At 35.5% G+C, this 21,790-nt stretch overlaps 1 protein-coding gene across 1 annotated transcript in view; it reads left to right on the top strand.

The window, feature by feature from the left end:
- The window catches only part of FSTL5 (follistatin like 5), a 254,255-nt gene that overhangs the window by 61,144 nt on the left and 171,321 nt on the right, over positions 1–21,790 (top strand). Inside the window, 1 exon segment of the mRNA XM_054066262.1 lies at positions 2,452–2,700. Within this exon segment, the coding sequence (XP_053922237.1) occupies positions 2,452–2,700 (249 nt within the window).

The raw sequence follows: 21,790 nt of genomic DNA on the forward strand, positions 1-21,790 counted from the left end.
TTTTGGAATGGTTAATGGTGTAAAATAGAGACATTAATAAAACATTTCATTACAAAAAAATACGGTTTTTCATTAAGGCAACCAGATTGCTTGTTTATTGATGTACATGATTGGTATATGCTGGCATATGCCAATATTATAAGTATCAATATTTATTATGCAAATCATTCTCCCTCACCTGAAAGTAGCTGTTTTGCATTCAGGCATATGATTCAATTATAGTACTGAAATTAAGTCTCAAGTCAAATCTTAAATCAGTTTCCACTTTCACAGTAATATACAGCATTGTGCATTGTTGAGTCACCACACAGGTCTCGATAATTCAGAGCAGTTGTCAGATCAAGATCTTTATCTTCCAATTCACAAAGCAGAAATAATAACAATTTTTTGACTTTGGCCTCAAACTGCAGCAGTTCTATCACTTCAAAGAAATTCTGTAATTCTGTAATGTGTGTTCATGACCTGTGCTGTGAAGTACTCTCAGACATTGCAAGACTTTATCTGAGGTTGACAGAAGTAGGAGGAAATTGAACTTACATTAATTTCTGTCAGTTAATAAAAGTTGCTTGTATATAGTGGTGATACATAGGCATAAGGAGTAATTTTTTTTTAAAATCTTACTGTAAATTGTTAATGTTGAATCGGTTTTACTCATTTCAAGTCAGTTTGGTGCATAAAGAGTTAAACCCATCATCAGCCTGGTCTATAATGTTTTATTCATGTGTATAAAGATTATTGTAGTGTGGTGATATCAGATATACATCATCTGAGGTGAATATGTAGTCCGTCCAACTTTATGCTTACGTTGTTATAAAATAATACAGCAAAAGCACTTATCATATTAGAGCCAAATTTCATGGTTGCATGCTTTCTGTAGTACATCTGCCTGTAGAAAACTTAGGCTGCGTGAGAAAGTGAAGAATCAAAATGTGGTTGTCTTAGATATAATAGACCTGTAGGCTTAAGAAGAAAAGTGCGAAGAATTTGCTTCTGCCATTGGAGTGAAAAATGTAAATTCTCAGTAGTTAGAAGCAGTGTGTGCCATACTATAGTATTGGCATACTAGCTTTTCACTACAGAAAATGAGTCTAATACTGCCAAATTACACATTACCATTTGTTTGTCCATACTATTTTTTATGGGCCAGCCAAGTATCGTTCAGCTAGGCTGTGAGATGAGGAAAGTATTGCAAAGAATTAGAATACTAGGCGTATATCGTATTTGAGGATCGAGTTCTTCTTTGTTCTGGAGATTAGGACTACGCAGCAAGAGAATAAAATGAAGTAACTGAAGGGCAGCATCTGATTGCACGATTGGAGATATGTTGGCATTTTTATACTTATTTTGGGACACAATAATGGTACCAGAATGAAGTTCTGGTAATTGCAATTGACAATTCTGGTTTATTTTGTTTGTGGTTTTTTCTTGTTTTACCCTTTCTCTCTCCGAGATGTGACTGCATAGTTGGTTCTGTGGCAGCCAAGATGGAAACTGGAAAGGAAATATTACTGTACACTTAACTTCCCTTTTCACCTAGAGATCTTATACTGGCCAAGTACCTATTTTACGTGTTAGCAGCACCACAGATAGCCATCTGCCCACTTTCTGACCCATGGTAGCCTAATGCAGATGATCCATTTCCCTGTTCTAGGAACAGAAGAAAGTGGGAGTTGTGGCCAGCAGAAACTCCTTTACTTAGCCCTCTTAAAGCTCTGTTTGTTATCCAAATTTAATTTGTCTTAATGAAATACCACTAGAGGCTCACTTGGCTCCTTCTAGCCACCATTTACTTTATATATCAGTCATGCTCTTCCACCACGCTCTGTTCCCTGAAATGCCATTTTTCTTGCCACCCCAGAGGTATTTTGGTTTTTGCCTTCTCTGTTTTGGTCAAGAGCCTTGACCCAGCTCAAGTTATTCTTGCATATCAGTCTTAATAGGTGAATGTCTTTCATCTGCCTGTCACAGTTCAAGGAGAATCTGGATGATGCTTTTAGTCATATGGTTATTTTTAGATATTCCTGCAAGGAGCACAGATTTGGACTTGATCCTTTTGGGTCCCTTCCAGCTCTAGATATTCTATGATTCTATTTTCTAAACTCTAGAGAATGCATTGTTCCACTACTTTCAATAGTATAGCAATCTTAAGGTGACAAACTTTAGTATGCATTTAAAAATACATGATTTACTATGGATTTTTTTTTAATACAAAGTAAATCTTGTCTTGTTAGTATATGTTGCTCTTGACTGCAGATAATCTAACACATGTTAAAGATTAAAAGTATACCTAGTGATGATGGATATTAAATTTGTTTCATTTCAGGCTGACCTATGTTAAGCATTGGTCAAGGATGTAACAAAGGATATATTTTCACTTTATTGACATAATACAATCCTTATTTTATCTTGCATGCAATTTATGTCTCAAAACTATTTTTTTTTTCTTTTAAGGTTATATAGGTCAAGATGGCCATTTTGGATCATGTGAAAACAAGTATTGTGGCCTGGGTAGACATTGTGTTGTAAATGGAGAGACTGGCCAGGCTGAGTGTCTATGCATGGAACACTGCAAACCACATTACAAGCCTGTGTGCGGTTCTGATGGAGAATTCTACGAAAACCATTGTGAAGTGCACAGGGCTGCCTGTCTGAAAAAGCAAAAGGTCACTATTGTGCACAATGAAGATTGCTTCTTCAAAGGTGAGTGTGGCTGAACAATATCTGGAATATTGCTATTAAGTATGTTTTCAATCAATTCGATTAAAGCTCTATAGAGGCTACACAGAGTGTACAGTGAATAAATGACTGAAAAAGTTGATACAGTAAGTATCTCACTCCAGAGATACCTTATGGATTATTTTTCTTTTTATTTGCACTCAGTGCTCAGGGCAATCACCCCTTTTTAACCTGAATAAACCACTTGTCTCTTGGAAATTAATCCACGGCAGCTTGTCTTGCAAATGTGGCTGTTGACCTCATTCATCTGAATGTACTTACAGTCCCAAAGCCCAAAGGATATTAATCTCTGTTACAAGGAAAACAAAATTTAGGCTTTCAGAGAGATTTTGTAAGACTGCAGGACCTGTTCTTGTAATTGATGTTGAAGTTGATAGATCAGCAGCTTCATCATGGCTAAGTGGGTCTTCCTTTTTGGACAATGAAGGGTTTACTTACATATTTACCAAAGCATGCAAGTTTAGCTAATTTTTCATCTTCTAAATGCTAGGAGCTGCCAGCCTGAATGCTGAGAGATATACCTTATGTTAAGCATCTTATACTGAAGATGTCAACAATTGGAACTTACTCTTTTTTATGTAATTTGAGCACACCTTGCACGTTTCCTGAACTATGCTAATTCAGACCTTGATTAAACATGTTTATAGTACTTGGCAGCACAATTTGCTGATTAAAACAAGCAAATGGCTTTTGCAGGGTGGGAGAAATGTTTTTTAAATGTGGCCGTTTTTTACTGAGCCTACCTAGAGGTTGAATTCATATTCATTTTGAAGACTGTCTTATTTTTCTTAACATTGTTGTGTGTTGTGGCTATAGTTACATTCTCAGTAATAGCAACTAATAACTACTAACACCACAGAAAGAAGTCTACTAAAATAGTTCTGCTAAATAATATTAATCTTTCTGGGAAGCATTACTTTAAATTGCAATATTCCACTTAAATTTTAATCAGTATTTTTGGGATTGTGTTCTAGTATAAGGTTGCATAGTGGAACCAATTTTAAATTTTCAGAGTTGAAATTTTCACTACATTTATGGTTAAGGAATTATCCTTCAACAAATTGGGCTTTTTTATCAAATCGAAACATGCCAGGTCATGCACAAATACCAGTATCTTTATTATTATGAAATGTTTTGTAGTAGAACAATTGCATACTAGGGATGGGGGGAAACCAATGAAAGTTCTTCCCTCAAGTACTTAATTAAAGAAAAAAAATATAATGCTTGCACTGCTGAGCTTTTATATAATTGTTTACTGCTGAGTAAATGGAGTGACTGCCAAAGTGAAGTGCTTCTCCTCCTTTGCCTCCTTCAACATGCGTTCAGCTCTGCAACTTCATCAAAATATGATAAGAGACAAACATTCATAGGTTAAAAGGAGTTTATGTAAATCTTATGATGGGAAATACATTTGTAAATAATAAGTGAAGGTTTAAAATTGTTCAAAACTAAAAGTGGACACTATATAAAATATATAAAACATCACACTGTATAGACTTCAAGTAAGTAGCCTGCATTCTGGGGTACTAGAAAAATAAGATTTTATTTTAGGAGTATAGCATGTGGGGCTTGTATAGAATGGTTTGTGCAATGACAACAAAACATGAGTAATGCTTCATGTATCATAAAGACCACAATTTCTTTTTAAAAATCTAAGACCTATATTTTCTTAAACCAAACCAAACCCACAAAATTCAACAATTCTTTGTTTTAGATGTTACATTACTCTCACAGAACAACTGACAGTAACAAACACTGAAATGTTTAAATTTATAAGGCTATTCCAGTTCTTTCATGTGCTATATGCAATACAAGAAATTGAGCACGTGTTTGTGAAAAATTATAGTGCTTCTTTTTTCTGAGGGGGAAAAATGTGGTGAGATTTATTTACAGAAATGGAAAGTGAGATGGTACTTTAGCTAGAAATATTATCTGAGTGCTGCTTGAATTTTTGTTAGCTCACTTTTACATTTTAAATTTGCTATGTTGGTTTCATATCTATTGTAGTGGACAACGGAATATCTGAACAGTGTTAAACTTCACTTAATTTTGATTCTGTTATTTAAAAAGTAGGTTTATCCTTTAGTCAGTGGAAATATTTGAAAAAGACTAGGGTATTGAAGTGGCTTGCTCTGAGTTGACTTCTGAAAACTTTTATGTATCAAGATACCCAAATCTTCTAATTTGGGCACTGTAATGATGTCTGCAAATAGTGTAAAGTATTTGATTTTTCTCTCTTCTTTCTTGTTGTATGTTGACTTTGGTGATGTTAAACACGTGAAAACAGGGACAGTTATTTTCCTTTATTTTATTTGGTATCTATGAGCCTTACCAATCATGATATCTACCTTGTTAATTTCGCCTCATTCATTGCTGTGTTACAGCACAGTGACATTAAGGCATTGTTGCTGTTCACAACTGTGTTTCTCATTCCTTTGGCTGACATGGCCATGCCAAGATTCATCGAATTCCTTCCTTTTTTGTTGTTGCTTTCTATGTTTATTTCCCCACAGTAAATTAAATCATACATTTTTACGAAGTATGAGTGGAACACGAGCAGGAAACAGTAACTGAAATACAAAATTTTAAGTATCTCTTTGTCTTTTCCTGATGATTGAAGCTGTTTATGCAAACTGTACATTTTTGACATGAATCAAGATATCAGCATCCTAAATTAGAATTATTTTTTTTCCAACCTTACTGTGATTTTTCCACCAGTTCCTTATTGGCTTGTCGTGATTTCTTGCACCAGACTGAATGCTTTTTCCTAATGTCTTGATTAGATGTTGGCTGTGACCTTTTGAGTTACTCAGTAAACTTTCTCAACTTCTTCTGGTACAGAGGCAAAATGTATTCTGCAGAGAAGATATTTACTTTTAGATCCATAGAAAGGACGGTTGTATTAGAATTATTTTCTACATCTATAGAGTCCTCTGTTTCCCGCCTGTGAAGTCCAGTGTCCTGTGACTGGATGTTAGTGAATGAAATTTCCACAATCGCTTTCAGAGGTGCTCTTGGGCCTTAAGTGTCTAAAAATATTTTAAAATATTTAAGATTATTCTAACAACTTAAGAGAACTCTCTTGGAAATCCTTGGTGATCTGCGGAATGTTCTGTCTAAGATTGGGCTCAAATTATTATATCAATGGATAGAAGAATGAAGACATGGGGAATTGAGCAGCTGCCTGGCTACTAGGTTACTTAGCCTTGGTAGTTTTTATATTTGTGGCTTTATCAGTTTTGAATTTCTGAACAGAATATGGCAAAAGGTAAGAGAAAATAGGAAACAAAGGAAATAATTGAGTGGTGGTAAGGAGAAAAGAGATGGTTAAGTGCTGGGGTGGTGATTTCAGTGGTGAGAAGAAGAGGTAAGGTGAATGATGAGCTAAAGGAAATATCCGTGACCAAAACCAAATTTCAAGTTATTCACTATGTCTGATATTGACAGCGTGAACTGAGCAGTCTGATATGCTGACACCATTCTGGTTTGCCACTGCTTTTGTTGGATTGCTGACTACACAATTCTTTGTCTAGGTGGCCCCTACATGCTCTCGGCTTCCAGTGTTCTAGCTATTCTCAAGTCATGCACTTCATGTTTCAGAGCAGCTTAGTGTTTTGTGCAAGAAAGAAATCCGACCATCTGGCTCACACTGCGCTTGCTACTACTGTGTAACGCACCTTTCTGGCAGTCACTTGCTTTAGCTATAACAAGCTTCAGATAGTGATGATTCAAATGGACTAGAATTGCTTTGCTTGGTGCCTCCACAATTATCTTTATTCTTTGAAGTGACATGGTGAAATTAGTGGCTTTGTGCCAAAATTTGAAGTCTAGACACATTATTTGTCTTTGGCTTCTAAAATGTTCAGTTGGATTATTATGTGGGACAGAGTGGGTGGTGAATGCCCAACATGGATGTCAGATAAGCTTCAGTTATATTCTCATTTTTGTGTTAACTTCAATTGCTTCATTTTTACAATTCCAGGCCAGCAAATTTATATAGGAGACCACAAGCTTAATCTTATTTTCTTTTCATCCTGAACTAATTGTACATTTTACATTAAATCTATTTCTATAAGCAGCAATACACATCGTTATGACAAACTGCAATTTATTAGTAATCCTCAGGAATGTACACACATACTATGATGTCTATAGAATATTTCTGGAATAAAGGTTACTTTATAGCTAAGCTATTTACTTATCATAAGGATGCTATAAAGTTACTTAAATTAACATTATTTTACTTTCTTCTCTTTCTGTCTTATTTTTCATTTGGTGTATCTTTTAACTTGGTAAAGTGTCTGCGAACTTTAAATTTCTTACTACTATTACTGACATGGCTAGATTTCTGAGGTCTGCTATAATATTTGCTTTTCAGTCTGTTCTAAAAGAGAAAATAGAAACTTAACGCAAGAAAGCTTGCTGCTGCTGTTGTCCAGGGCATTGGGATAAGAGTTGACAATGCACAAATTCAAAAGCGGTTTGAGCAAACTGGAAAAAGCTCAGATATCAACAAGATTGTCCAGAAATACTAAGTGGCTTATAAGGGGTATACAGGAGGCTTACAAACACATCAGGGTTTGCTGAGGGTGAATGTCAGAAGACCGTCTTCTATTCTAATAAAATAACTAAAAATTATCAGGTAAGGCAGCAGGAACAGATTCAAAGCAAGCTTTGATGTTTGTTTCGTACACAGTAGATCTCATAAGTAACAGCAATGTAGGATTTCACAAACAGAATTTGCAAATACTAAGAGGAAAAGCTGTAGACTTTTTCTATTGAAAGAAAGCTGGGGGAAGTAAGTTGAACTAAATCATAACAGTAGCCTACTACTAGTAGTGGTAGAAAAGATACAGAACACTGGTCTAGTCTTTCCAGTAGTTGCAACAGGATTAGTTCAAAGATTTTGGTTTTGTTTTTGTGTGCGTGTGATTTGTGCCCTAGATGAGCATGGTCTTAAACTGGTTCCTAAAATATTGACACGTTCATTTAGAAGCACCGATTTTTATTTAATCAGCTTTTATGTTCATATACTTCAATAGCAAGTGAGTAAGTTTCTGTCATCCATTTCACTTCAGGAAATACTTCATCTGGTCTTAAATATAAATCTTGAATAACTCACAGTCATTATTTAATGTTAAACATTAGCCAGTCTGTCGAAAGAAATTTAAGCTATGATCATTTGAATGACATTCTGGTGGACTGTTTTCATTGCAAATGAACTTGTTTCTAATATGACTTTGCTTTTTTTCTCTGCCTATGAGCTGGCTGAATATTTCAAACATCATTATTATACTCTTTCTGAAAGCTTGGATTCCTGTAGATAGCATACACCCTTAAGGTTGCTGCTGATAAGCTGTCAAGCTTCAACTATTATACCACATGTAAATTCAACATAAACTGGATTATGGAAAGGAAATATGCAAAAATCTTTCAGAGCTCTGTTAGAAGATTAAGTAGTAAGAAAGATTCTGCTTGATCTTAAAATATGCTTGATAGAGCATAGGAATTATTTGACTTGTATTAGGAATTCAGCTCAGCATCTACATATGTTCACTTTAGTGCAACACCTACAATTTAAGGTGAATTTCTTAACTATGACTTCATTCAGGGATTGTACATGTTTTTACTAATAACGTTAGTAAATTCAGATTTACAAAGTGGTAAAAATCACTGTTGTTTTAATGGCAGATAATATATTCTGCTTTCATCAATTTATGCTGGCAAGTGATGGTGTAACCAATGGAAAACTGGTTATTTGTATTGACCTTTGATACCATGATCTAAATTTAGCACCGTTTTTATAGTCTGCTGCCCCTATATGATTAATTTGCTTGAGTTGCATTGCTCACAAGATCTTTTTCCTCAAGCATCTGTGCAGGATTCATCACAAAACTCTCTTAAATTGCCCACAATTGCCTTCAATTGCCATAAATGCAAGACCCACATAGGCAATATCTGCTACTAAATCTGCAGAGTGAATTTGAGTGCAAGATGCTTATGAGAACATGCATATAACATGCTTAATTTAAAAACTTTGCATTCATTGCTGCTGGTGATATTGTACCACTTTACAACTAAGGCCTATAACTCTACTGTTTCTTTCCTTCCTTTCAGTTAAATTTCAACTTCTAAAATGTAGGATTGAGCAGTGAAAAGCCTCAAACACATTATAAATATCTGATTTCTTTTAAGCGGGTAAAGGCATACTGCAAAGACACCTCTTGTTTTCAGTAGCTGGAGCAGTCCCAGTTTTTGTATATTAATTCCTTCAACACTTGAATACACGTGTTAATAAGTTCTAACCTATTATGTATTCTACATTTATATAGTGAAGAGAAATTAGTGTTCTCTAGTTAATCTCTATACAAAACTTAATTAAGTTTAAAACTGCTTGTTGGGGCATCATTGCTGTTGGTTTAGTATAGATGGCAACTCAGAGCCTATTTTTGATTACATACAAAGTCCGAAAACAAAGCTAGACTAACCTGTACAGTCTGGGAACCAAGAGTGGGAAGGGAGAGATGAAGAGATAGTTATAGAACATGTCCGAACCTGTCACAGGGAGATTAGTCTTAACTAGATTGCCTCACTCAGTATGAGTGGATGCATGTTCAAATATAGACATTTTCTTACGCTAGCTGGAAAATGTAAATGCACCAGCTCACGATGCTTTGTCTTGTGAAACAGTTTTTAGTTAATAACAACACCACTGTGCTTGAGCATCCGCTGTATTCACCAGACCTGGCTCTCTGCGATTTCTGCCTCTTTCCAAAGATCAAGCTGGTGCTCAAGGAAACCCATTTTTTGTTGGTAGGAGATGTGAAAATAAAAACAACAGAGATCCTCAGCAGCCTGTCTGAAAATGATTTGCAGAATGTTGAAAGCAATGTATGCAGCTGTGTTTCAACTCAGAGGGGAACTATTTTGAAGGTGGTCATAGATGATTGCCTTATTTTGTTAAATAAAAAGAGTGACAGGCACAGGTTGTTTTGTGTTGGACCTTGTACTTTACTTATATGTGCTTCAGAAATTCAATTGAAACTATGTATAGAGGTTTTGTTTCTCATGGGTTCCCTCCTCCCCTCCCCCTTTTCTCCAAGTAGGTGGGAAAGAGTTCTTAACTGGAGAAGAAAAATAGTTTGTGATTTTTGGCTTACAAGGGAGGAAAAACTGTGTTTGCATGAGCAATTTCAGAAATGCTTACAACTCCTACATATTTGCCAAAAATAGTACAATAGTTCTCCCAAATTGGTATAGCGGGAGAATATTTACTAGAAAAAGAAAGAACCTTTAAGTCTTTTTTCATTAGAAGTGAATATATTCTTCATTCTTGCTGTAAATTAAATTATAATTAGCCATTTTGGTTTTCATCTATTGAATGAAGTGCCTCATTCACCTTCTTTTAGTATTAACAAATACTGCATAAATTTCAAGTTTGCGGTTCAGTTTGCTTTTGGTTGAAAAGTGCAACAGTAGTTATTTCAAAGTGTTATTTATAGAAACTGATGATGTGATTCTATCTTTTTATCATCCCTTTTATACAAGTAACCACGGTGGGAGGGGGACTCATAGGACTGATATGGTGAGAAGTTAAAGGGACAAGCCAATTAAATGCCCTTGTGAGAATGAGGGCTGATAGCATCCTGGGCTGCATTAGACAACGTATTGCCAGCAGATCAAGGGAGGTGATCACTGATGAGGCCACACTTGGAGTACTGTGTCCAGTTCATGGTTCCCTGGTGTAAGAGAGACGTGGGCATACTGGACAGAGTTCAGTGAAGGACCACAAAGGTGATTAAGGGACTGGAGCACCTTTTCTATGAGGAAAGGCTGGCACACAAGGCTTGGAGGGGGATATTATTAGCATGTATAAATAGCCAAAGGAAGAGTGCAAAGAGGATGGGGGACGGGCTGTTTTCAGTGACACTCAGTGAGAAGACCAGAGGCATTGGGCACAAACAAACACAGGAGGTTGTGTCTGAATGTAAAGAAACACATATTTTTTTTTTTTTCCCCCTAACTGTGAGAGTGACCAGGCCTTGGCACTGTTTTCTCAAAGAGGTTGTGGAGTCTTCCTCTTTGGACTTACTCAAAACATGACTGGAGATGGTCCTGCACAACCTGCTCTAGGTGGCCCTTCTAGCAGGGAGGATTTATCAGATAACCTCTGAAGGTCCCTTTCAACCTTAACCATTCTGTGATTCTGTTGATAAGGGTCTCCAAAAAACTCCCTTACTTATACAGCTCTGACCTGGTTTTGAAGGGGCAGAAAGTAGTGCATGGTGCTTCACTTCTTCCAGTACTTGAGGGAGAATTGGAGAGAATGGAGGAAGAGAAACAGAAACTGATATCTGGCAAAGTGTGATCCTTGGAGAGGTAGCATTAAAGTTCTACTAGTACTCTCCTTTGTAACCTGATAACTTGGGCCTGCTGTTGCAGCTAGTATGATGGAGATCACAGGATAGATTGTACAAGCAAAATACCATAATTTGAAGCTTGGCAGAGACCTATAATAATAGTGGTCCAATGACAGCATTTTATTTATTTGTTACGGAATTGTTGATGCCAAACAATCTTTTTAACATTAACTGAATGAAAAATAGTTAATTTTTGCCTCAATCTCATTAATTTCTCTCTTTGTTTGACTCTGAACTTCTCCCTTTTGCTGTTCTTGAAAGCACAATTGTACAGTTCCTTTAAAGGAGTCTTAGAAGGTTTGTAAGTCCTGATTGGTTCAAGATGAGGTGAGCAACGCCAATGATCCTATTCAACAATTTATTTTATTTTGCATTTCACCTTTCGTGTAGCACTGTTCCATGCCCCTTCTTCCTCATTACCTTCAAAGAGGAAGGGAGGCATTGCCCTTTCTCCTCATTAGTATTGAAGGCGAGACGAGTCATGGTGAGGGCGTGGTTTCTCTGTGTATGTAAGGCAAGAGTCTTTGAAGGTCCATGAGGGGCTTTTGTATATTACCCCCAAAATTCTAGGCAAAGAGTTCATGAATCGGTCAAGTGTAGTTTTTTTCGCCACTCCGGTTGGGTGATTTTTGTTACCTCAGTTCCCAGTGCCAAGTCCAACTCTCATTACACTCATTTCCTCAGTGCAATTCCCACCATCACAGCAACGAAACTGCAGAATGTTCTTTCTGGAGAATCTTTAGGACCTTCTAACCTATCCAAGCTGAAAATGTTTGCGACATTCTAATTGAAAACATGTCTCTCGCAGATCTTTCCTACTAATAGGAAAAAATATATATAAAAAATATACTATTTCATTGTTTTTTACATTTCATGAAGAAACTGGATTGCTTAAAATAATAATTAAAAAAGTTATTTAAAATTAGAAAATGTCTCTACTGTTACAGTTCTTAGCAAATGTACTCTTCCTGATACTCAAACATAGAGTAAAGGAAATTTGATAAATTGGGCAATGAAATCTAATTAGATCCTTTAGTTTTCTCTTTATCTGGAATGATAGCATGGATTTAATTTAAAAATGTTGAAAGCAAACAACAGAAATAAAAGAAAACAGATTACAGCAAAAATAGGTTAAAGTGTAGCCCAAAGAAATAAAGTAAAATGATACAAAACTTCCACTTGCTAAGAATGATGTTATATATTTTTGCATTTAGTTGTATTGGCTTTGGGTGCAATTAAATGCTGAACTGTATACTGCAAGGGAGGTTTTTCTCCCTCAGGGCTGGAACAGATGGTGGAATTGGTTTTTTTTTCTTTCCACCATTTAGAGACCAAGACTGCTGAATCTCTAGAAGAAAGTGTTTTTGCCAAAGAAAACTGCTGATGTTGGCCTTAAAGCAGTAGAGTTCTTAGCTGTATTCTCTATAGGTTAATCATTAATATTCCTGGTAAACATGCAGTGTATTGAAGCTTTGCTATTAGCAGTGTTTAATACAGATTTGATATCTATCCAATAAAGTTAGTTTTGTAGAATAGAAAAAGTTCTACTGACTAATAAAATTGCAGGGTTTAATTTTTTATTTGGCCTTTGTTAGTCAGGATATTTCACTGTGCTAGAAGGAAGCTAGGAATTTAGCATTTTCCAATCATTACTTTGATAGTTAAAAGAAGAGCAGTCTAAAAGCACAGAGAATGTTAACTGAACTGTCATTAGGAGTATGGAATTTACTTGTGCTTATGAATGATCTCACCTGTAAAATGAGAAAAAAAACACTCCTGAAGTTTAGTAAAATAGCAAGTCTTGTATCTCAGTAAAAAATCAGTGAGAAAAACATTTTTCAAGTGTTAATTATGTCCAAGAAGTTGTTTCATTGGTGCTCCTAAATTTAAGACAACTGCTGAATTGGGTCATTCTTTATTTTCCTGTTGCAGCTTCTCTTTGATAAAGGTCTTTGCCATTCAAATGGAACAAAGGCTTTTATTGGTTCCTATCCCTAACGATGCAAACTACAGTTGTACCATTATCATTTCAGAATATGAGCTCTGTGGGCTCTTAGATTTGCTGTCATTTTATCACAGTTGTAGAAGCATCTTTAAGTGTATTTGCTTAAGCAGATGGTGAATGGCTGCACTGCAAATATATCTATCTTTTTTTACTGTATGATGAAGTTTTAAAGCACAAATTTTAGCTCCAGTGGTTAGGAAAAAACATACTTTTGTAATAAGCCTTGTAGGAAAAAAATGGTGAAAGATTTTAAAGCCCCTGGTAATGCTGAATGTAAGAAATAAATGTGTATTAGATACATAAGAATAAGTGACTTATCTATAAAAATGATAAAGCTTTCTTTAATCTTTTCAAAACTTTTATAATAAGTTGTTTTTTTAAAAGAAATTAGAAATCATATGTTTCAGGTTTTTGTATACAAAAATCTTGGAGTGCTAAGAGTTCTGGGAGGAAATACCCTTCCGCTTGGTATGTAATTTTCTCTGACACTATCATCTGGGTGAACTCGAGGCCTCGCTCAAGCCTTCCTATGGAGTCTAATGAAGATTAGGTTCATTGAAGTCAGCTACTTGAAGAATAAGTGATGTATTGCAAGCATGAAAGATGTAAAAGGGAGAAACCACTTCCTGATTTCTCCCTTACTTGCTTAACATGTTCTACAGAAGGTAAGGACTAGGGAAACAACACAAGTTGGTCAACTTGAATGTTATCCTGAAATGTTCTCAGATTTGCCTGAAATGTAAATCCAGACCCAGGAGAAAGGAAGAGCTCCTACTTCCACTGTTCTAGATGTAGGTGTAGTCCCAGAATGAAATGGTGCAGCATTTTGTGAAACTGTCTCTGAAAGGCTGATGATTGGGTAAATGACATAGCTGGTGGCAAGTCCTCACTTATAGTGGATATTATTTATGTGCTTTGTAAGTTTTAGGAATTTGCCTTGCAGTTAAACTAACTTTCTAAAATATTTTCCTGCATAGGCCATTTAAAGTGTTAAAAAGTTTAAAAATATTCAGAAAATTCTCTTGCTTTGAAAAAATAGTTATTTTTGCTTTGTTTATCTCCCATGTTTGTAGAGAATATATACTTGAAAAAAAATGAAAAGAGATCAGAAGGAGATATTACATTTCCTGTGCTTGTTGTGGTTTTGTGTATGTGGGTTTTCTTGTTTGGCTTTTTTTGTGGGGAGGGGTTAGTTGTTTTTTTGTTTAAAAGTGTAAGAGTAAGAAGCTCTGGAATTTATTTATTTATTTTAAAACAAAAGGCATTTTCACTAACTTTTTACTTTTTGTGGACTTTGAAGGTATAGTCCACAAACACTATTGGCAACAGGAAGTCTACGTAGACGAAAGATAGAAAGACATTAAGTGGTTAATTCTTGAGTTAACAGTTGATAGAGAAGCCCAGGAGCTAATCTACACTATCTGGCAATAACAGCTGGCAAAGTTTATTCATTTTTTGTAATTCATACATAAATAAGCATATGTCTGTGTAATGTGTAACCATTAGAGTTTTCTTAATATTGTCTTCACAAATTCAGCCTGTACATACACATATAACTTCAGTATGAGTTAAAAACTCACCCCCTCAAAATAAAGTTTAAAAGAAGGAAAATCAAATAATTGCTTCATTTTGTCCATTATTTTACACTAGTTGCAAATAATAGTGGTGGTGATGGCAGTGAGGACACTTTCCAGCCTTGTGGGGCTTGGATGTGCATCTTAACATTCCTATTTAATAGCATGAATGAACTGTAGATAGGACTGTTTTAAGTTGTCCATTTTTTATACCTGTTTCTGGAGTACAAAAATCTGGTTACATTGACTAAAAAAGGGTTGTTTCCCTGAATGGTGCTGTTATTTAGATGATCAGTAGACTAGGACTGGGACTGGACAATGCCTTGTGGATGCCTTTTTCAGTCTACACCTACTAAGAATATATTCCTTAGTCATATGAAAATGTTTTATCAAACATTCTGTACCTTGAAGTGAAAGGAATTTTTGAACTGAAAAGTGAATGGTGGCACAGATAAGTATCTTAAGTTTGTGCTTGTTGTTTAATTTCAGACAGTGCTTTACTAGACTCTGAAATGATAATTTGATAGCATGGAAAATCTATGCAAAGTGACCTGATGAATGGTTCCATATTCGCAGTATTTAAGTGTTCATTTATAATGCATAATTTAAGGACTTGCCCTTTCAGTGCAGAAGGCTGAAAGGGGTATTGTTACTTCTGAAAGCCAGAGGAGAAATCAAAGAATAAAGGATCTTAATTCTCTGTCTCTTATAATATTATGTATATGCTCACTTTTTATTACAAGTAAAGGTTAAATACCTTCATTTTCATATTTAACCCTTTTTATTTGCTAATTGGACTAGTGGGAAAGAGGAGGCTCACTTCATAAGAAGTGGAATGCAAAATATAATTTTGACTTGGACAAGTCAGGACCATATCAGGAATGTTCACCGAAAATTCTTCCATTGTCAATTTGAAAAACTTTATTTTGAAACACAGTTATTTTTTAGAGTTGTAATACTGGCAGAAAACAGTTGGCAAAGCTTTTATTTGTATAGCGCTGATGTAATACTACAGAGCCAGAGTGATCTTTCCATACAGCATGTATAATAAGGCCTAATAATTCTCCAGGAATGGCATCGGCTTAAATTTATTTACAATATTTATCTATGAGTAGTCTATAAAAAAGGGAAGAAATGATTGTTCACAAAAAAAAAAAAGTTCCAAAGTTAAGTACTTAGTCAAGAGTGACATCTTTTCACTAATCAGGAACTGTTATTATGCAGCTGATATAGTGCAGGGATGACTTCGACCAATTTAAAAAAATGAAGTTCTTTAGGAACATAAGTCTTTGTGGAAAGAAGGTAGAAGGTATAACTTGCATTTTCTCTTCTAACTCAAACTTGCTGTTTTACTTTTCACTTTGCAGTACATTGCTTAATCATTGGGAGTGTTTTAGTGAGTTATATCTTTTTTCTTATGTTCCAAATAATTTGGGAAAAAAAAACTCAAATCCAAACCCACCAACCAAAAAATAAGAGAATACCCCCCACCCACCAAAAAACCCCCAAACAAATCCAAACCAAATAAAACCCCAAATAAACTGTCAGACTGGGATTTCTGTCTACACAAATTATAAAAAATGCATACCACAGGCATTTTACTATTTTCCTTGGCATAAAAATATTGGCTGGTGCTCTCTTCGTAATCTCAAGTCTGCAAGACTGGCAGTATTCAGTCATGCTAGAGAGTAGCCCAAAATAAACCACTGATGTTAGTTTAAAGGTGGTTTATCTGAATACCAGAGTACTAAATTGAAAAGCATCCTAGAATCAGAGGTTTTACAGTACAGGTATTCACAGGCTACAATAATTATTGCCTCTTTAATCTTTAGCTACACAAAATTGAGCATGAGTAATCATGCTCTCTGACGCTGAAAATCATAGAATCATAGAATCATAGAATGGTTTGTCTTGGAAGGGACTTTAAAGATCATCTAGTTCCAACCCCCCTGCCACAGGCAAGGACATCCCATTAGATCAGGGTGCCCAAGGCCCCTTCCAACCTGGCCTTGAACACTTGCAGGCCTTATCCCGAGCGTCTTGTCAACCAGCACCCCCAAGTCCTTCTCTGTGGGGCTGCTTTCAATCATGTCACCCCTAAGCCTGTATTGAAACTGCAGACTGCCCCAACCCAGGTGCAGGACCTTGCCCTTCGCCTTGTTGAACCTGACAAGTTTCACACAGGACCACTTCTTCAGAAAATAGTCAGCTACTCCTTGGTTGCGGGGATATTTTAAGTACCTTTTCTTAGATAAGACCAGTGGAAAACCCATGGGTGGTTTTGTGCAGTAGTTTATCTTCTGAGCCAAGCTGCTGGAAAAAAGGAGTTATCTGTGTGCAGGTGAAAGGCTGTACAGTTATTTAAGAGCAATTTTCTGCATTTCTTACTTACAACTTTCCTAACTTAAGGAGTGGAAGAAAGTTCTCTTAACTTGATGGAATGTACTTCAGCCAACTACTTTCATAGATTACTAGAGACTTCAGAATGAGTTGTGCACTTGTAAGTATTTCTGAATGCTGAAAGGATGCTATACATGCTTTGGTCTGCTTGTTTCAACAAGTTGCTATGTTTTGAAGTTCAAATTAGCACATTTCTAACATTAAATTTTTAGTATATGCACATTTTAAATACTCCTGAATTGTTACTCTGGGAATATTGGCTTTGGCCTTTGCCAGATAAGTGAATTGTGTTCTGCCCTTTGAGTTCATGTGCTTATTGCTAATTGAGGAATAATGATGTTCAGCAGAGTGTGTAGGTCTTTTAAGGATTACATAGATATAACAGTAGTTTGTAATGGAACAAAATACAGGCACAGAGATTTTTGAGTAGTGCCGTTTCCTGTTGACAGACTTCATAGGTCTCAGTCCAGAAAATGTATAGTCTAATGGCGTATTTTCGGGGTTTCTTCCCTATGAGACTGTCCTAAGTTGAAGATTTCTTTTCTACCAAATAAATTGAAGGGATTTATTTTCTGTCCTGAAAAGGATGGACTTTCATTGTGTGAAACCACCATCTTCCTTGATATTTTGGTGAATAAAAGTCAACGGAGATACTTCACTGTGTCTGGAAATTGTATTCTGCTTTGCTCTGCATTTTGAAAAAATGCATCGGTGAGTTATTTCCCTCATTTACGTGGCAAGTGTGACAGTTAAGACAAAGTGCTGTTGCCTCTGTTCTGTTCTTTAGTATTCAAGATCTGCTTGGTCTTTCATGAAATTACCTCGATCAAGGTTTTTCCTAAGGTTAAACTTTTCTTTCTCATCTCCATCAGAGTCTCTGTGCTTGTAGACAGAATTGTAATGCAGTGGGATTTCAACACCAGACTCATTTTGTTGTGTACATTGTAAAGTTTTATTCTGAATGCTGTTCATACTGCAGTATTTGCTGAAGCCCTATTGTACGTATGTGTGTGTATATATATGAATGAATAAATAATACTATGTTTATATTTATGTAATTATACATATAAATATGCTTACATAGACATCTTGGCTGTGGAATTATGACAAAAAGAGAGGACAATTTAACTTTGCTACCTGTGCATAAGGTGGTTTTCTTTTTGGTGGAGAAAAATACAGTTGAAATCTAGAATGACAATTATGAAGAAGGAAAGTGAGAGTAGTTATCTAGCATTCAATGTATGCTATTGCAATCCTTTGGGCCTGGAAGGGAGATGAGAGGCAGAAACATCGTGAAGAAATGACAACTTCTTATAGAAAAGTTCCAGGATACTTTAAAAAACAAAAACAAAACAAAAAAAACCCCACAAAACAACACGACAAAAAACCAAACACCTCCAAGAAACCCCAAACCAATGAATTTTAACTCCAACACAAAAAAAAAGAGGTTCAGATGGTGTAGTAGAAATATAATGTTTAAAGTACTTGGAGGTAAAGAAATTTGTAATTTACACATGATTGATAAGAGATAGGTGAGGAGAAAAATCTCAGTTCTTAAGGAAAGAATGAAAAAAGTTGCATTCCTTCTACCTCTTTTCTTACCTTTCACTCTTTGACACTGTGTTATATCACTTCTTTTTAGTAGTTAACCATTTGTTACACACTGACTTAAATCCAAAGGAAGGATTAATTTAAAGGAACCTTGACAGTTTTTCCATCTGCTGCTGAGACTGAGTTTCTATCTATTTTGAATCTTTGTGGGGTATATTTTCAACATTTAGGAACATTAAATGACCAGTTCAGACTTGCCTATGGAAAGAAATTCTTTGATTGCCTGATTATTATCTCTGCTGACAATAAAAATCACTGTGCTCTGGGCAGCTTTTTAAAATATTTAGGAGATTTGAATTTTCTTCACTGCTTATTAAGATGCAGGAAGAGAGGCATTTAATAGCTTTTTAACTTCATTTACAAGCAATAGTGTCATTTCCTTTCTTAATAGAAAAGAGATCTCTTGAAGGTAAGAATTTAGCAGTTGAGTTATTTTCAATTTCCTCTGCTGACATCCACTATCAACTCTCAGATACATCCCATCTGTTATGACAGTCATAGCAATTTAGACAGACTAATAAATATATAATTATTCCCTTAATTCACAATTTGAAAACAATGCCTTTTAACAGTCCTCCAGACATGGTTTTTATGGGATAATTAATAAAATTTATTTAAATATCTATAAGCCTTTTACTGACTTATACTTTCGGAAGGCACAATATTTTTCCTGTGGTTGCAAATTCAAACATGTTTGCAATTTAATTAAGTTTATATTATAAAGAAAAGGGGAAAAAAATAAAATAATTCCTGGCAAATTATCTGGCATGCAAATATAACAAAGTTATGACTGGCTAAAGTAAAATAAAAATTGCCACTGGATACACATACAGCACAACTAACAACAAGGACAGGACTCTGGTGTTTCTGAGCTAAGACCCAATATGAAAGGCTTGTCAGTGGCTGTCTCTCAGCTGACTTCGGTAGCTAAGTGAGTAACCTTGCATAGTGCAACAATAGCACACTGACCATTTTAAATGATTGTGCTAAATTTGCTTCATACCATCAGTTGATGAATCTCTTGATGGTGTTTGGCTGCTTTGCTGTGAATGTAATCAAATTGCCTTTTTCAACGCTGAGTCTCAATCTCAGTAAAAAGAGTCTTGTTACTGTTGGCTAGTAGAAGGAGAGACACCAAAAATATAGGTGCCAAATTTTGACCAGCCGTAGGCATTATATGCTGCATAAAATATTTAGTGAATTCATTTGCACATCATCATTTAAAAGGATGAAAATATTTTGTAAATTCATAATCTATTGCTGACTAAAGAAATACATTACTGTAATTAAAATCTTCAAATAACAAATATGCAGCACCAGTGCAAATTTCCTGTTTATGGTCTTTAGCCAATGTTTCATATTTGGTACAGAACTATCAGATGTGTGCTCCCCATGGCATACATGTCTTGGCGAATAACTTGTTGGCTGTTGTTACTGACAAAAGCAGGTGATCTTCAAGACAGAGCTGGACCTTTTGTACCAAGGGTCAGACAAGAAACAAGCTCTGCAGAAAACTGCTGCTGTGTCATGGAAACAAAATAATTTGCATTTGTCAGTGCATAGTAACTCATGCAGTTGGTAGGAGGATATTACAGTCCTTTAAACAGTTTAGAGAGAAGGATGTTGTGGGGAACAGTGTCACAGGCCTTACAGAAGTCCACACAGATGACAACCGTAGCTCTTCCTGTGTCCACTGACATAGTCACTCCATCATAGAAGGCCAGCAGGTTGATCAGGCAAGGCTGGAAGAACATTATGTTGACTATGTTTTCCATAAATTTTCATCATGGAAGGTTTAATGAAACTAAAGACCCTTGAAAAGTGAATATGTATGGTTTGTGATGATGGCATCAAGAATGATTTTAAAATGTGTTTGGAGAAGATACTACGGTTAGTATTACATAGGAAGCTCTAATTCTGCATTTCTAATTAACTCTATGGCTTGACTCACTGGTTCAGACATAATGTTACAAGTTTTATCTGCCATTTATATGCTTTAGAAAAGAAGATTTTAATTCTTTGTTCTACTTGTTTATCTACTTCACTTTTTCGTGTCCTGTTCAAAAATTCACTCAGTTTTAGCTGAATCTGTTGGTTAACTTGCACTGGTGTGTGCTCAGTTGAAGTTAAGTTTGGCACAAAATAATCTTCAAAGATTTTATCTGAACTAAATGTGCTAAAGTAGAGAGATGCAAGGCTTGTCCAGTGATCTGTCCTGTGATTAAGTTCTTTCTGGAATTTATGTAGAATAGAAAAAAGGAGGAGATATCCTTGCCACTACTCACAGAAATATGGAATAAAACTGAATAGATACCTTAAAATTTGCAGTGTTTCTCTGAATTTGATGGCTAAAATAGACACAGCATTAATGATGTTAATTCTGGCAAATTCATGTGCTTGGTGACAAATTTTTCATATATAGTTGTCTTGGGTATTTTATTTTTGTATGGGTATCATCCTGAAAAATTACTCTACATACAAGGAGTATATACACATAGAGAGAGAGTATTACTGACTAGAGAGTGATCCTGATGATGTCTCTCTACCAATAGAGGCTATATAACTTATAGTGTTGGTGTGTTGGCTTTTTCGGTGTTTATTTCCTTTTGTTTTGTTTTTTTTAATATTACTGTGCTTGGGAAAACAAGCTTCTAATGAGATCTGCTCTGTATGCAATATAATACACTCTCTCCAATGAGAGTAACCATTTAAATTCTATTAGTAGCATGTACATAAAATTTCAGTCTGCTCTACATTCTAATTCTAAAGAATATAATTAATTCATATTTTTTTCTAATTGTAGTTCAACATTCTATGCCTTAAAATTTGTAAGTTGCAGTTGTGTCATAAAAGTTATGTAGGTTAGGGATAGATGTAGGGAATTTGGTTTTGGACTTTTTCATTATTGCTTTGAGTTAAGAAGTGATAATTGACTATAAGAAAATGCCATATTCCTTCTACCTAGCCAATATGCACAAATTCATTTCAGCTGGATAACACAGCACAGCATTCAAAATTCTTGCTCAGAAAGTCATAGCTTTTGC

The sequence above is a fragment of the Cuculus canorus genome, chromosome 4 (assembly GCF_017976375.1).
Source record: "Cuculus canorus isolate bCucCan1 chromosome 4, bCucCan1.pri, whole genome shotgun sequence".
Lineage (NCBI taxonomy): Eukaryota > Metazoa > Chordata > Aves > Cuculiformes > Cuculidae > Cuculus > Cuculus canorus.